Raw genomic sequence first — 17612 nt, forward strand, 5'->3', positions numbered from 1 at the left:
GACAAAATAAGGGACGGATAAAATCATGTATTTTGCTTTGTATCATAAAGAATTTTTGAACTAGTGAGGCTGCAACATTGACATGCACTTTAACTTAACCTTGCCTTCATGAAGATGGTCCAAATCACAGACAGTGAAATTGGTGGAGAACGTGACCCGCTTACGTTTGTTTTGTATTTGTCGTGCTAAGTACACCCCTCCCCCCATCATTCTGCGCAGTTTTAAACAACAGAGCATTTGCTTCAGACAAAAAATAACTGAATTTATGTACATCATCCATGAACAGTGCATATCATACAGAAAAATAATATAAAAAGTAAAACATAAATTTTTCTTCTAAAATTAATAAAATGAAGATTTATGTTTAAGTATGCATGTTTGTGATTCGTCTTTAAAACATGTTAAATGTCTTCAGTCATTTACCTTTAAAACAACAAATTATTATAATAAAACAAAAGAGTTTCATAAATGAATCTTTTCCTAAGTTCTTGTCACTTTCTTCAGATAACCAAAAAAGGCACATATGTCAGAGAAAATCACCCTGAGCTTCAGAGCTGACTTGACACTAACCTTTTCGCTGTAGCCTATCTCCATCGTGTCAAGTAACCTCTGACCAGATTCGAGTGCTCCCGCCGCCCGCCAATCAAATTTAAAGCCCGCACTCAATGACTCATTGAACGATCTAGCCAATGAACGCGAACGAGTCAAAGCGCGCTTTGTTCAAATCCGGACCAATCAAAGATAAGGCTGAATATCAGGGACTTGCCGTAACCTGTGGGCAGCACGCAAAATACATCATCCCTCAGTAGATAATGATGCAGGGCATCATACTGCTCTGGTTTCAATTCCGATATACTCCATGCTTTCTTTGTGTACGGTTATGCACTCGGAACCACTCGGAACTACTCGGATGTCTCCGCACTCGACAATAACTATGTTGTTAGTATGGAGCTTGCGGAATCAGCCGAGGATTGCCGATTGACGATCAACCAATCAGCGTTTTCACCAAACTTTGGTGAAAAATTTTGAAACATGGATTCGATTGGCTTATATAAAATAGGTCAAACTATTTTCGTCAGAGGTTACTTGACACGATGGAGATAGGCTACAGTGAATAGGTTAGTGTCAAGTCAGCTCTGAAGCTCAGGGTGGAGAAAATAGACTACAAACCAATTTATAAAATTTATGCTGATAATTATCTGTTTTAGTCTTATTCTCTGACATTTTGAAACAAAATGAACAACCCTCAAGAGAATAACATCAGTCTGGTTTTAGTTCCTCTGTGTTAAAAAGCAAATGGGTCTTTTTTAGGAGTTAGTTTTGGTCCAGGTCTTTGAGGAGTAGATGATGGACTCCTCCTTAAACCAGTCTCTTTCTTTTTCTCTTGACGAATGTCACTGAGAATTTTATCCAAAGAGGCTACCCTCTTTTGAGGCCTTGGAGTCTTTCCACTTCCTGGAAATTAAAAAGAGATAAATATGTTACTATAGTAAACATCTGATCAACATTCCTCACAATGTATGTTAATAAAGAAAAAAAATAAAGCCTGTTAAGTCTTACTTATTGTTTGAGTACTACAGGCTGTTGTAGAAAACTGCTGTTAAGACTTCGATAATATGCATCCTCCTGTATCTATGACTATATGATAGTCTATATCATACTAACCTGGAGTCCATTTTGGTGTAACTTTTGCACCCTCTGTTTGTGTGTCATCAAAATCAAACTCTGTGGGAGCCACAGGTCTGGAAATTAAAAAAAAAGAAAGAAATGTTACTTAAATACTGGGGTAAATTTGTGTTTTGAAGCTCTTTATATAAGTAAACATTAACTTAATTCAGTTTTTTAATTAATATACTAAAATATTTATCAATAAACACCTTCAACTGTTTAGCAATCATTATCATCTTTAATCCAGAGTTTACACGAGCAGAAAATCATAAACAAAGATAATGTTTAAACTAATTTTACTAACAATGGTGGATAAATAGATGAAAATATGCTGAAATCACTTACTCCTCTTTCGTAGGCGTTTCTTGTGGTGTATCAGGCTCCTGTGAAACATCATCAACTGCTTCCTTTTCTTTTTCTGGTGGTCTCCTTCCAGGTGAGATCCACTCAAGTTCTAAAACTTCATCTTTCACGAGCCTTTCATACAATGTTACTATATCCTCAATAGTAGGCTCCCACACCCCTTTTACTGGTCCATAGTTTTCATCATCATCACTTGCTGTGATGCACCAATCTTCTTCCTCGCTGGTCATATTATTATCCACAAGAAAGCACTGAAGAACACAAAATTAAAAACAAAAAAATTCAAAAATGGTGCACACATAATCTTGATAGTGATCTGTTGATTGTTCTATTTGAGTTTTACTTAAAGCTGCTTCTCAAAATAGGGATGCAAATAAAATGGTTCGTTTTATTTATTAGATGAAGAAAGGTGAAAACCCTCCTTTTAACACTTCACGTGAAATAACAACAACAGAAACATTCCATCAAAACAAATATGGTTTAGGTTCTTTAATCTTATTACAAATAATACTGCGCTGTTACAGAAACATTACAATCACAATAAGAACCACAATGAAGACTGAGGGAAGACAAGACTCGAGGAACACTAATGAAAGAATAAAGGATAAATTCTGTACCTTTCATTTTCTTCGGCATATGCAACGAATGGAGATTGGCTTAAAATATTACCGGTATGTTTAAATAGATGAGTATAATCTACGAGCTTGAAATAACGAATATTAATCGTAAGTTAAGAAGTACCGCGAACCTACAGCCTTTGCCTTGTTATTCAGTAAACCACGTGAGATTTTGCGAGAGTGCTTTGATTGGGCAACAGAGGTGGAGGCAGATTCAATATTTGCTGACAAAAACAAACGACGACTGTAGAACAACCTGGGCAAAAGCAAGCAAAATCGTATTTTCACTGTCGAGGTAGAGCATACCCAAAGTTCTAGTTTTACAGTGAAAATAGGACCAATATTTTGACGCAAACGGGCGAAAAACTTATTTTGGTAAAAAAGGAATACTAGCTAGCACATCAGTGTACTGCTTCTACTACTACTACTACTACTCCTGTAACTTGTAAGGCAGTAAATTTGTAGGGAACTACTCCAAGTACGTAACTGTCTGTGTTATAATATTTGTTAACTTATTTTTGCAAATGTGCCATTTATTAAACTGTAACTGTGTAGTAAGTATTTAGTTCTTTGTTGTGATTGCATGTAATTTGTTCCTTGTTTTTGATAATGAATATCGGTAAGAAGTTATCAGAAGAAGACTAAAGAAGTTTAAATGTGAAAGGCTGCTATGGCATTGATTTTTATAACTGGTTGCTTTACTAACACCAACAGTAATTTACTACTAGTACTGTACATATAACCATTACATAAATGATTCATTTGAATTACATAGTATGTGGGTTGTACATTTTGATATAAATGACAGTAGTTAGTTGTATATTTTATAACGATATTTTTTAAAAACAAATATTTGATATTCTGTGATTTAATCATATCAATTTTCTTTTACAGAAGAATGGAAAGAAAAGACAGTCTCATTAGTGTGGTAACCAGACTGAGGCCTGTCTTGGACAGCAGTGAGAAAGCAGAGGTTCATGTTGTCAACCAAACCACTCTTGAAATATTAAATCACAGAGATGTGAATGAAAATTTACACTATGAGTAAGTATTAAAATACAAATCAATTCCAACAAATGAGGGACATCTTTGATAGTCATAACCAGTGATAAAGTTTAGGCTAAAAACATGGGAGACGTGTTGTGGCGTCGAGGCAACTTTTTAGCTGTCACGGTGAAATTTGTCCAATAAGTCTTGATTATTAAAATACATAAGTGCCACAGAAAACATGGTGCATTATTTGGTTACGATTGCAAAAGACTGTAATGCCACAGAACTTAAGATCAGAAAAAAGTCTGGGGATGCTGTATTCTGTCTGCTTGAATTCATTACTATTTTATACTTACTCTGTGCCCATGGTGCTCAAGCAGACTTACATGTACTTTAAGTTCAGCACTCCTGACACTCACAAAGTTGAAAGACAAGACAATCACTGTTACATGTTTCGCTGTGTCTTCATCAGACTTTTTTTCTGGACTCATTTCTGCATAGGATTACTGGTCGGGAGTTCAGTGCTTTTGTAACTTTTGTGGAAGGATAACAATATAAAGTCGTATTCGCCCTTCTTTTCAGGTTTAGTGCTGTGTTTGGACCAGAGTCAAGTCAAGCAGATATTTTTAATCAGCATGTAAGGCCTTTGGTGCCTTATGTTTTGAATGGAGAAAACATGACGGTCTTTGCTTATGGACCCACAGGAGCCGGTAAATATCGAATTGAATATGATGTGAAATCATAACATAATTTTTCAACATTCTGTCTGCTATAGGATCTATCTGTTTGCTCAGTTTTTACTTTTATAATAAAGCTACGACGTAAGGTATTGGACATAGATATGTTGGCTTTACTGAAGTGTTTATTTTTTTCAAGTACATTAAAATATTTTAGGTAAAACATATACTATGCTTGGAACCCCTCAAGAGCCAGGAGTTATACCAAGAACAGTCAATGAAATATGCAGACTCACTGAGAACAGTGGGGATCAAGAGTGGCAGCATTCAGTGTTGCTGTCTTATTTTGAGATTTACAATGAAAAGGTGATCTGGAACATTGATTTGATACTAAACAGTGAAACAAATTGCAGATAACAGTAGGGTGTATTACAAAAAGAAAGAAATGATAAGGAGAAGAAAGGAGAGTGCTGTTGATGTGCTGCAAATGGAATGTGATTTTTAACAGCGTTTTATAAAGTTGAAACCACTCTTGCAGTGAAATAATTGCAACAGTTAATATAAGTCATTATATAAATGTCAACATTTTTAGAAAGTGAAATTACTTCTGTAAATATATATATTGAATGTCCTTTAGGTTTGGGATCTTTTGGTGCCAAAGTCATGTGATCTTCCAATCAGAGAGGATAGAAAAAGGAACATATTTGTTGTAGGATTAACAGAGAAACCTGTAGAAAATTACAATGATTTCAAGAAATGGTTTGGTCCAGCGTCAAGGAAAAGGTAAATTTCATTTTTTATATTTAATAGAAAGAGCTGTTTTCACCATTCTAGTTGAAAGTTCTCAGATTTTTTATCATGAAAGAAATTTACAGAAAAATTTATGTAGGTTGAATTTTCTTCTCTTTATAGAACCACTGCTTCTACAAAACTGAATGCAACATCCAGTCGCAGTCACAGCATTATGATGCTGAAAGTGGAGAAACAACAAATGGTGAAGCCATATAAGAGGCTTACTGGCAAACTGTTCCTCATTGATTTAGCTGGAAGTGAAAACAACAAGAAAACGGAAAATAAAGGACTCAGGTGCATATCGTGGTCCCCCTTGCTTTGGGAATTTTGATGCTATTTTTTAGTCATTTTTAAAGATTTTATTAAAGAAAATAGTTTAGCATCTGAATAAATTTTAGAGTGATGAGCTGCGCCAGAAAAGTATGCTTATCAGAAACATTAGTTTGTCATATGTCTAATTTGCAGGCTTCAGGAGAGTGGTGCTATTAACAAGAGCCTGTCAGTACTCAGCCAAGTAGTGGATGCTCTAACACATGGAAGGGTATGTTACACTTTCAAATCTTTAACATATTTTTTATTTGAATTTTAATTTTTACATGTTGTATAATTTATATATTTTTTGATAATTAGTTTTCCATTGTTTTACTTATTGTTAAAATATTTTACAGCCTTGTCCACCCTACAGGAGCAGCAAGCTAACCAGAATTCTGCAGGTACTTTGTTGTCAGTTGACAATGTTAGCCAAAATATTTTAAAAATCAGTTGAAAACATCTTTGTTTGAAATCTAATAATATTGTAATGTGTATGATTGATGTAACCAATTCAAAATATAAGTAATTCACAAAATTTAAATATTTGATAAAAATAGTAATGAGTTTTTTTTTCCTGAAAACGTGGAATTCCCCCGGAACCCCAGACTGTTAGGTGTTGGGTGCCATGATAAATGTTCAGATTTTTTTTTTTTTTTTTGAAACCTAGGCTCATGTAGGTAAAATGAAAACAAAAGTATCTAAGTATCAATATTGACAGTAAGTGTAATTTATATTTGCAGGATTCTCTGGGTGGCAATAGCCACACCCTGATGATAGTTAATATTGCCCCTGAGCTGAGAAATTACTGGGACACTTATACTACTCTGAACTTTGCCAAAAAGAGTAAAAAGATTGTAAACGAAACTTATAAGAAGGAAACTACAAGAGGTTTGTTGTAAATATTGGTTTACGGTTAGTTCAAGGCATTGTAATGATTTACTGAGTTTTGATTTAATCATATTACACATCAGTAAAATATTTGAGATATGTGGGTAACTGTTACCATCACTTTCATTTTCACTCGGTCGCTAGTTGTGTATCTATTTTATCTACTATCATCATTTACTGTGTGCTTAAAGATGCATTTGAAGTAAAAATTTTTCCCCAAAAAATTGCAGAAGGTGCAGTTTTAAAGCTCTTTTATGGCAGATCTAGTGATTAATTTGGTTGCTCTTTTGACATGTAGATTTTATTTGAATAGTATGAGAAACTAGTGGAAGTGGTTTAAAAGCGTTACTGCAAAACCATGCTCGTTTTATATTTATCTTTTAAGTCATTAGGGAAAATTACTTAAAAAATAGTGTCATATTTTTTCAGCACCTATATTTATTTGCTTGTTTATTGTGTTAAAAGTCACTCCTGATTATTGGTAGATCCTTCAGTGCTCGAAGAAACTGATGCCTCATTTGCTGGAACTGGCAGAAATGTTGAAAGTGGTCAAGGTTTAAAGAGCAGGCACAGAAGAACTCTATCCACTGTACCCACCACAACAAATTCAGTTGAATTTCTGAGGTAATACTATATTTGAACCTTAGGAATTAATTATCTTTCAGTTGATAATTCTCTGAATCTCATATTATAATTTTTTCAAACTTAATCCCAAGTGGAAGTGTTTCAGAAATCTCTCTTCCTTAAATAATTGACATTTGATTAATGGGTTTCATATTTAGTTTTATGAAATGAATACTTAGTACAGTGAAATTCAACATGACTTGTATCAAAATCATTGTTTCCTTGTACTTCAGTCCAATACTACAGCGTCAGACCAATCTAAGAGAAGAAGTAGTCCAGAGACTTGAATCACTGGGACAGAATATTTTGGAAAGAATAAACACTCCCAGAAAAAGGAAATCAGAAGTTGCTAGCCACATAGCATGCAAGAAACAGCATGTGGGCAGCCCAGCAGTGGAGGCTCTTTCCCAGTGCAGAATGGCACTCAGCAGGCTACAAGCAGAAACTGAAGAGAGGGTGAAAGAGAATATAATGTACTGTGGAGGTTAGTGCCTTAATAAACCAGACTGAGTCAAATTTATCTTTGAACATTGCCTTTGTTGTATTTCATTCATATTAAAATATTACTACACTTAATAAAGTGGAAAAAACGATTCTTTGTATCAAATACCATTAGAAGGTATTGAGCACCTGTATTGTGATCTTATGGTGGAGTTTTGTCTTTCAGATAGATGTGATTTGCCAGACTCCAAAAATGCCAATCTTACCAATCTTGAAAATGCAAGTGCCATATTGAACAGGAAACGAGAAAATAAAGAATCTGAGCAATCTCGAAGGCATTGTAAGTCTACTTTTTTAATCAAATTAAAACCAGTAGGTGAATGTTTCTGTGTAATACACCTGTTCATGAAACATTTAATGTCAGATTTACAAATCATTATGCAGCATTTGATGGTGCAGTATTTGTTTTCAGATGCAGATGTGTTGCACATTTTGAATAAAGGCAGTTTAAATCAACTGCTGACTCTTCAGACTGTGGGGGCTAAAAGAGCCAAATGTATACACTCGTGGAGGGAGAAACATGGAGAATTTCAAAATGTGAGTTTGAAGGTTGTTTTATAATTATCATTTACAGTGATTGCGAAAGCCGTCGGACCACGGCCATATGCCGGCAAAAATTCTGTGGGCTGGAAAACCCTTATAACTCATCGGCCCACATGACCGACGGACTAAAGTTGATTTCTTTTACAGACACCGACTCATATCTGAATTTATCGTAAAGCTCTGAGTACGCACTAGGCGCAAGTAAAAATTTAACCTGCGCCATACTGGAGCGTACAAATACATGTAGCAAACACTATTTTTTGTAATAAAGATCTTCATACATTATGATGTCGCTCGAAGTGCGCATAGAGATGCCGTGAGGGCTGACATGTGACCCGTTTCACAAAAAAATTATCGAAACTGAAACAACTACAGGTCAATGAAAAACGTACTGCCCATGACACTGAAAACAGGCCGCTCAAACTGCTTACGACAGGCCGCGCACGGACCTCTGAGAACACCTAACTACATGTGCTGGGTAAACAAATATGGCTTCCGTCGCACCGCATGTTGAGTAACCGATAAGTGAAAAAGAGAAATATTCATTTGCTTTTTAGATGGGTGCTCTTAACTAATTTTAATGGATATTTTAAGTAATATTGCATCTTTAGCGGCGCTATATGTCAAAATGAGGGACAACATCATTTTCAGTGCGGAAAATTTGCAATGTCACAGTCAGGATGCAAAACTGTCTATTAATTCATCTAAACGAACTAGCTTAGCCTTAGATATTGAATAAAAATTATTTTCAGACTCTGGCCCGTTGCCATGAATTGTTCAATTACAAAAATTAGTTCGAAAGAATGTCCCCTTTTGCTGACAAAAGGTTCACCCTTGGTAAAATTTGATCTAGGTACATGACGTTTTTATGGAAAAAAGACACCCCCCCCCCTTTTAAAATTGCCGACTACGGGCCTGCTATGAGAGCAATGGCTTTTTTTTACAATAAGAATGGGAATTGTCTACCTTTTCCATGTAGTGCAATTATTTATTCTGAAAGATTTTTCCATTAAGTACAATTTTTTGGACAGTACAATTGTTAATTTTGGAAGATTTTTCCATACACTACAATTATTTAGGACTTCAGAGTAGAAGCATCAAGTTTTTTATTGTTTTTAATCATATAAAAATATTGAAATATAATGAATTTTCTCTAAATAATTCACGGCACACATTTTTTAAAAATGGCCCAATTTCTTTTTTTACCAAGTGGGCCAAAATGGCCCAACCAGATTTTGACCCAGGACGATCCCTGCTAACAGACAAGCATTTTTCCAATAGTGAAAATCTAAAAAAAGTTAGAAAAGTTGGAAGCTCCACTTTACTATGACTTATATTTTAATTTTAGGCAAAAATTGGAATAGAAATTTACAAAGGATACATGATCTTGTGTTAAAAGATTAGAAATTAAGATAAGCAACCCAGATGTAAAAAGGATAAAACTTAAATGCCAGAAAGCATCCAAAATGAAGGATGTTTAAACTTAAACCTTAAATATTCTATTATATCTGGCCTGAAAATTGAAAAAGCACCAATTTACAATGCCAGGCAATAACATTCATCAAAAATGAAGTGAAAATATACAGCTTGATTATTTTATTGTGGGCCGGTAAAAAAAGGTGTGGGCTGACAAAATTTAATTTGCTCCAGCCCACATGTCTGGTAAGTGTTCAATCTCTTTCGCAACCACTGCATTTATACATATATTTTTTAGGAAGGTTTTTTGCAGAAGGGAAAATGTGTGCTGCCAAAGTTCTTGTTAATAGCTTTTAGAGTTATATATGTAAACTGCTTCTGACTATGAAATTCAAAATTTCTGAAAATGTACATATATATATCAAATGATCTTTGGTGTATACAACTATCTCAAAAGTAACAAGAAATGAAGAGCAACAGCTGCCTAAATAAGATCGATTTATGTGTATTGTCAAATAGAAATGACCAAATTTTCTGAGTCATGTAAAGAATATCTAACCAGTTTGATGTTTTCCAAAAAAGAAAACCTCTTTTCGTTTCCAACAGAGGATCATTCATAAAATGAGCATTTATAAAATTTTTATTTCATTTCTATTTCATTATGTCAAATTCTGCAGGTGGATGAACTGAGAAAAATAACAGGCTTGACAAGAAAGTATGTGGACAGATTTATGGAGGTAAAAGATACTAAAGCACTTATGAATTGGGAGAAAGTCTGTAATGATTGACTTGCCACCATCACTTGCAAATGGAAATCTGCGTCGGATCTTTTCACTGATTTGATGTTGAGAGTGGTAAACATGTAGAAAGCTGACAATTCTGTCATTTGACACCATTTAATATGGTTTTGATTACTCCTGTAATTCTAGCATTTTAATCTTTAGTTTGTAACATAAGCCATTTTCTATTGAAATTTTTCTTTATTCCAGAGCAATTTTCTTCCCCAAAAAGTTGTAAGTGTGTGATCATGCCATAGTTGGACAATGAGAGGGACCTTTGTGAAGAGTTTCCCAGTTTAGGAAGAGAAATCTCAGATGAAACCTCTAGCATTAGTATGCATGTAGGGACAGTTGAAATTCTTCCTCTTGCATAAATATGATGCTATTAAATTATTTTGCTGTTATGTCCAGGGATGAAAAACATCTAGGAGAGAATATCAAAATGCCCTTGCCTCTGCAGGGTCATATCACAAACTCAAATACAGAACATTGCCAATAAAAGGGCTACAAACAGAAGGAGAACTATATTATGGTATAACCCACCTTAAAGTAAAATGTATAAACAAATGTTGGTAAAATATTTGTACAACTTATAAGAATTCACTTTCTGGTAGGCTCAGAGTTATGTAAAATCTTCATTAAAAACAATGTTAATGTGAGCTTTAGTTGCATAGACTAAATGTCATGGGATTGTCAAAGCAAAGACCAATAGCATCATCAACAGAAGTAAAGCAAAAGTTAAAGAGAATGATAAAACCTGTAGAAACCTTTTCCTGACATATGATGATCCCTTTGCACCTCCCCTGGCCTTTAGGACTGGTGAAGATTATATAATTTGAATTTGCTGCAACCATTGGCTTTACTGGGCATATTATGGTGAGTGCACAGTTGATGTGGCACAATTTTTTTTTTTTTAATCGTGATATCTGTTGCGTTAAATTTGTATGCTCCTACTGTGACTGACATTTTGCAAGGATAGTTATAATCATGTTATATTTATCCTTAGGAAGTTGATTTTCTGTAAATTGATAATTATAAATTAAATTAAATTTTTTTGTGGATTTTTTTATTTGGGAAAATGTACCCATAGACAGTAATTTTTGAGTGGCATTTATTCAATATACATTTTTGTAGCAATTGAAACATTCATTGATATACTGATGGTATAAAGTTATCAGTTTAAGCCAGCAATGCTTGCTTGAAATTAAACAAAGAGCCTAGTTTCTAAATTAGAATCTGTAAGGTGGGTTTTAAGTATCTCAAAGTCCAGTTTGTGAAAGGTGTAAATTTTGCTTTGTTGCCAAGAAATTATGCCACAAATTGTAGAAATTCAATTATTGATTTAATGACTGATGAAAACACAACACCATTTAAATTATATACATTAGATTGTTTCTCAAAGTAAATGCCACTTCATATAAGGTTTTTTCCTGAGATCTGTTCATAACTTTACATGTTAAGTGAGTGAAAGATGTACAAAACAATGTCATAAAACTGGCAGTCTAAAATACATGCACAAATTACCGATTTGTTTTCATATGTGCTAAATCAAGAATTCAATCAGTGCAATAAACAACCCAACATTTGTATCACATCACTCTCTATGTAAAAGTTCATTCCAGATTTTAAGTTCCTGTGCATGAAAAAGCTGAAAAGTTCAGTGTCTTGAGAGGCCTTGTAATCAGAAGCATGGTATGTTACTGCTGTAAACCTGAAAAGAGACAAAAGATCTGTGTAAGAAACATCCCAAAGCTTTATTTAATCTTTTTAGCCAAAGGTTTTCTTTTGAACAAAAGAAAAAATTCACAATATTCCACATATCTTATTAACATGCTTGAACACCATGGAAAAAAATCAACCCTCTATCTTACCATACTGTGTCCTGCATGATTTGAGTGCCTCAAGGAACCCACTGCACAGGGAGACATCACTGTATTGGTTGGAGCAATCCAAGAAGCGCTGGAGTTCATATCCACATGCATTCTGTTGCTGTTCTGGTTGGCCGTACTGCTGTGGTGCTGCAGGTTGCTGCTGCTCGGCAGACCCGCCTCCCATACCTCCAGTCATAGCAGCACCTATGGTGTGACCCTGAACGAGAATGACGACTTTTTTAAAAATTTATCCTGACAGCAATCTTGTAAAAGCTTGAAGTGCCTGCTTTAGTTTTTAATTTAATTTTTTTTTTTGACTTGTGCATGTAAGAATTGTATTAAACTTTACCTTACTAAATTATATAATTTTCATTTTGTGGTTTGATACAGCTGACGGCCATGCATGTTTACAACATGACACTACAGTAACAATGATGTGTTGTAACTACAACATACTGTTTACATGAATTTCTCTTCTTATCACCTGATTATCACTACTGAGATAACATAACAGACTTCAAACAACCCAAGCATTAACTAGAGGATCAGAGAGGCGATACCGCCTCCGAATATTGTACCACCAGCTGGAGCAAGCGCATTCGTATAGACCCCCACATACACAAAATAAGGGACACAGCCACCAGTTTTGTGCTTGACAAGCTGTAAAAATGCAATCAACAAGAATTTTTAAACTATTGCAAAAAATATATATGGTACAATCAAATTTAAGTTCTTCGTAAGGTAGGTCAAGGGTCAATTTCAAGGTCACAGTAAATTGCCAGTATATGACTTCCTATTCAAGTTCAAGAGTAACTATGGACCTATCTCTGTCAAGTTTGAAGTTAAAAGAGAAAGAAATTAGCAGAGTTCAGTTCATGATAAAAAGTAGGTCAAAGGTCAATTTCAAGGTCACATTTAGATTGCCAGTATATGACTTTCTATTCAAGTTCAATAGTAACTATGGACCTATCTCTGCCAGTTTTGGAGATAAAAGGGAAGAAAAATTTGCAAAGTTCAGTTTATGGTGAAAAGTAGGACAAAGGTCAATTTTAATGTCACATTTATAATGCCAGTATATGACTTCTATTCAAGTTCAATAGTAACTACGGACCTATCTCAGCCAGTTTTGGAGATAAAAGGAAAGCAAAATTTGCAAAATTCAGTTTATGGTGTAAAGTAGGTCAAAGGTCAATTTTAAGGTCACATTTGGATTGCCAGTATATGACTTCCTTTTCAAGTTCAATAGTAACTATGGACCTATCTCTGCCAGTTTTGGAGATAAAAGGAGAGCAAAATTTGCAAAGTTCAGTTCATGGTGAAAAGTAGGTCAAAGGTCAATTTCAAGGTCACATTTAGATTGCCAGTATATGACTTCCTATTCAAGTTCAATAGTAACTATGGACCTATCTCAGCCAGTTTTGGAGATAATAGGGAAGCAAAATTTGCAAAATTCAGTTCATGGTGAAAAGTAGGTTAAAGGTCAATTTCAAGGTCACATTTAGATTGCCAGTATATGACTTCCTATTCAAGTTCAATAGTAACTATGGACCTATCTCTGCCAGTTTTGGAGATAAAAGGAAAGCAAAATTTGCAAAGTTCAGTTCATGGTGAAAAGTAGGTCAAAGGTCAATTTCAAGGTCACATTTAGATTGCCAGTATATGACTTCCTATTCAAGTTCAATAGTAACTATGGACCTATCTCAGCCAGTTTTGGAGATAATAGGGAAGCAAAATTTGCAAAATTCAGTTCATGGTGAAAAGTAGGTTAAAGGTCAATTTCAAGGTCACATTTAGATTGCCAGTATATGACTTCCTATTCAAGTTCAATAGTAACTATGGACCTATCTCTGCCAGTTTTGGAGATAAAAGGGAAGCAAAATTTGCAAAGTTCAGTTTATGGTGAAAAGTAGGTCAAAGGTCAATTTTGAGGTCACATTTAGATTGCCAGTATATGACATCCTATTCAAGTTCAATTGTAACTACGAACTTATCTCAGCCAGTTTTGGAGATAAAAGGAAAGCAAAATTTGCAAAATTCAGTTCATGGTGTAAAGTAGGTCAAAGGTCAATTTTAAGGTCACATTTTGATTGCCAATATATGACTTCCTTTTCAAGTTCAATAGTAACTATGGACCTATCTCTGCCAGTTTTGGAGATAAAATGGAAGCAAATTTTGCAAAATTCAGTTTATGGTGAAAAGTAGGTCAAAGGTCAATTTTAAGGTCACATTTAGATTGCCAGTATATGACTTCCTATTCAAGTTCAATAGTAACTATGGACCTATATCTGCCAGTTTTGGAGATAAAAGGGAAGAAAAATTTGCAAAGTTCAGTTCATGGTGAAAAGTAGGTCAAAGGTCACTTTCAAGGTCATAGTAAGATTGCCAGTATATGACTTCCTATTCAACTTCAATAGTAACTATGGACCTATCTCTGCCAGTTTTGGAGATAAAAGGGAAGAAAAATTTGCAAAGTTCAGTTCATGGTGAAAAGTAGGTCAAAGGTCACTTTCAAGGTCATAGTAAGATTGCCAGTATATGACTTCCTATTCAACTTCAATAGTAACTATGGACCTATCTCTGCCAGTTTTGGAGATATAAGGGACTAAATGTTATAATTTTGGAGTTACCATAATGTGCCTTAAATTTCGTGCAGAAAAAATTAATTAAAATAAAGAAAATGTCATTTTGGTCAAAATTCTTGAAATAGGAGGTGCTGTGAAGTTTCAGAAGTTCAAATTTGATGAAATAATGTCATTTTTGAACACAAGTTGTCTGCTTTGCCAAGCCTTATGTTTTATTTTTCCAGAGTTCAAAATTTATTATCCATTACCGTACTGCACATTTTGCTTTTACCACCAATATGTACTTTTTGATACAGCGTAACTCGAAAACCGTATGGAATACAAAAAAAACGAGACCACCTCCAGTGTTGGGCTTTACATGCTCTACAAAATGCAAAAAAGAATGGGTCTCTAGCATTAACGGTTCCCGAATTAGAGACAGTTTTCAGTTTCGGTATCTTATGGCCGCTACTCCCGTGAAAATGCACCGATTGACCCCAAATTCATGGAGATGAAAGATGACCTGAAGGGTAACACCTTCCAATAATATTATTGGTTAAGTCTGTGTGGTGTCTGAATAACAGGGCAAAAAAAAAATTTTTTCGTAAAAAATTTCATTTTTTTGAAAATTTTGGCCCATTTGACCTTGAAGTAAAGGTCAAAGGTCAAATCCAAGGGTATATTTGAAATCTACACATATGACTTTTGGAAAGCCGTCTATAGAAATTTTTCCCATTACTCCTTCCGTAGGGTAGATAATTAGCATTTAATTTTGCCATTTTTAGACAAGGGTGCATTGCAAAGAGTGCCACACCCAGACCCCAATACCGACAAAGCCCAAATTTTACGTGGAACGAGTTGAGATTATAGGTGACCTAAATCCATGAGATGGGTACGGGGGCCCTTACCGTCTAGGAGGAGAAGCGGTAACGGTAGCCGTCCGGCGGAGCCAACGGAGCCGGCGGAACGATCCGGACGGGACCGAAACCATGTGTACCGCCAGCGCTAACGCTGGTGGTACAATAAAGTCTGTTTGACTGAACTGGAACCCTTACCACTGCTGAACCCACAGCCACTCCCGCAGCAGTTGTTGCCATTTGAGCAAACAGGCCAGGCTGCTTGGGCTGCTGAGGTGCTGGCGGGGCAGCTGGCCTGGGTGCAGGGACAGACCTGGAACATGAATGATAATACTCAATTATAAAACAAATAAACTACTAGCTTGCAGTTTATATGTGGCATGTCGTTTTCATTTATTACTATATTATTTCATTTTATTAATTTTTTTATCTTTTTTTATTTTTTATTTTCAGACAGCCTTCGACAAGCCTTCATTTTGAACACATAAATCTGAGCTGTGACCTCTGATTGGGGGGGGGGGGGGGAAGCCTTTGGAGCTCCACAAGGGGGGGGGGGGGTCAATCTTGTATAATTTCCAAGTTCAAACCAATATTATGATGACAAAATTTACTTGCTTTATACTCCGCATTCATGAAAAAGGCACCATACCTCAGAATTTTAAGGTAAATACTTCTTTCTGTTCAATACAAAGATTGGGGCAAGACAGCAGGTTTTATGCTGTCATTATGCATTTTAAATATTTTGTATATCTGCCTCAGACGTTTTTAATGTGGACATATATTTTTAATATTACATGTAAGTTCATGACATGAAGTCTACAGATAGAGTACCCCAAACCTAATATGAAATTGATCCCAATTTTATATCAGTGTAGCTAGTTAATCACAATCCGCTAGGGGCGCTACAGTCGTAACTATCCACGGGCAGTGAAGTGTAAAACTGAAGTCGGCCTGCTGACAGTTCGCCTATGGAACCCCTTTTTTAAATCTCTCTTTTAGCGCCGCGTAAAAAAACTAATACAAGCCATTAACTAAATAAGTTGTAAATCAAAGAGTAAAATCCAGTCACGTGATTTTCCCATGTTTTCTGTCTTTGACAAGTTTCGGTTCTGCTTGTTTTAAGTTTTGCCTCTACAAAATGCTAAAAAATTTCAGGCAAGTGCTGGTATCATCTTTTTGAAATTTATATCCAGCAAAGTTTATGAAATTTGCTATATTATGTAGAAAAATCATGAAATTTGAAGGTTGCGAAGTATAGTTAATTTAATCCGCAATATTACATGATGTGAAAATTATCACAGGGAAATAGCTTTGCCCTGATTAGTCACAGGCTATGTGAGCCAGACAATAGGCTGAGCACACAAAGACACACAGGGTGCTCTGCTGCGCCTGAGTGATCACTGCTGGTCAGTGGGCACAGGTTTTGAGCTGAGAAGTGTGGACACTTTTGGTGGATTTTTGCAGTTAAAAAACTTCAATATCTTTGTTGCTTGTAGGAATATTTAAAAAATTCCAAATGATTTCATCCGGTTTTTGCATTACCTTTCAGATGATATAAGTATTTTAATTTTCTGATCAGTTTGAAAATTTTTCTGATATACCTAGTGTAGCAGACACAGACTTGATAAAAGCAAACAGGCATCTTTTCTTCCAAAGAAAATTAGAAGTGTCGATGAAGCATAAAAAAGTGAAATACATGTGTTGGTAAAAGTTTACGACAAAAATTCTCGCGTTTTTTTATTTGTTCTAATTTCAATGTCAACGCTTATGCAACCGCGGCTAGATTTGCAAACAAAAATTATCTAACGTTTTGATCGCCTGGGTCTTTAAATTTACCTTACTGGCGCAGGTCGTGCTGGAGCTTTCATTCCTCCTCCCCCTCTACGTGGCATATTGTTCGATTTTAGATATTTTTTTCAAAAAAAATAGTAAGTGCGTCGGATCGGATGGCGTCACGTTTTCTAGAAATTAAATAAAAATATACTCTAGGTGGCGCAGTGTGGCGAAGACGCACTAGTCCGACATCAAACGCATTTCCGCTAGCGCATTTGAACGTGTACACAATACGTACGGTGTATGTAAACAAAAGCAGTGCTTGCAAGAACAACAGTGTGGCCTTATTGTTTTCTGTGTTTACATAGGTTTTTGAAGAG

The 17612-nt window shown here is 35.3% G+C and overlaps 3 protein-coding genes across 3 annotated transcripts; 1 reads left to right on the forward strand and 2 right to left on the reverse strand.

The window, feature by feature from the left end:
- Positions 1-12: 12 nt before the first annotated feature.
- LOC106158450 (PAXIP1-associated glutamate-rich protein 1) lies at positions 13-2838 on the reverse strand. The gene is made up of 5 exons (XM_024076669.2): positions 2649-2838; positions 2014-2282; positions 1666-1742; positions 1164-1455; positions 13-541 (listed from the first exon to the last, which is right to left on the reverse strand). Exons 2-4 carry the CDS (start codon positions 2259-2261, stop codon positions 1286-1288), a joined length of 495 nt encoding a protein of 164 aa, XP_023932437.2. The 5' UTR covers positions 2262-2282; positions 2649-2838; the 3' UTR covers positions 13-541; positions 1164-1285.
- A 14-nt stretch (positions 2839-2852) lies between these two features.
- LOC106158415 (kinesin-like protein KIF22) lies at positions 2853-11764 on the forward strand. Its single transcript, XM_087001335.1, has 15 exons — positions 2853-2943; positions 3543-3692; positions 4221-4348; positions 4533-4681; positions 4953-5098; positions 5228-5401; positions 5573-5648; positions 5776-5820; positions 6160-6307; positions 6793-6931; positions 7165-7415; positions 7599-7712; positions 7845-7969; positions 10069-10128; positions 10381-11764. The coding sequence occupies exons 2-15, from the start codon at positions 3547-3549 to the stop codon at positions 10414-10416; spliced, it is 1737 nt and encodes a 578-aa protein (XP_086857461.1). The 5' UTR covers positions 2853-2943; positions 3543-3546; the 3' UTR covers positions 10417-11764.
- LOC106158448 (coiled-coil-helix-coiled-coil-helix domain-containing protein 2-like) lies at positions 11265-17482 on the reverse strand. The gene is made up of 4 exons (XM_013534440.2): positions 17296-17482; positions 15658-15772; positions 12042-12258; positions 11265-11881 (listed from the first exon to the last, which is right to left on the reverse strand). The coding sequence occupies exons 1-4, from the start codon at positions 17349-17351 to the stop codon at positions 11868-11870; spliced, it is 402 nt and encodes a 133-aa protein (XP_013389894.2). The 5' UTR covers positions 17352-17482; the 3' UTR covers positions 11265-11867.
- Between the last annotated feature and the right edge of the window lie 130 nt (positions 17483-17612).

This window comes from Lingula anatina, chromosome 1, assembly GCF_051362555.1.
Source record: "Lingula anatina isolate TDL-2025a chromosome 1, LinAna3.0, whole genome shotgun sequence".
Lineage (NCBI taxonomy): Eukaryota > Metazoa > Brachiopoda > Lingulata > Lingulida > Lingulidae > Lingula > Lingula anatina.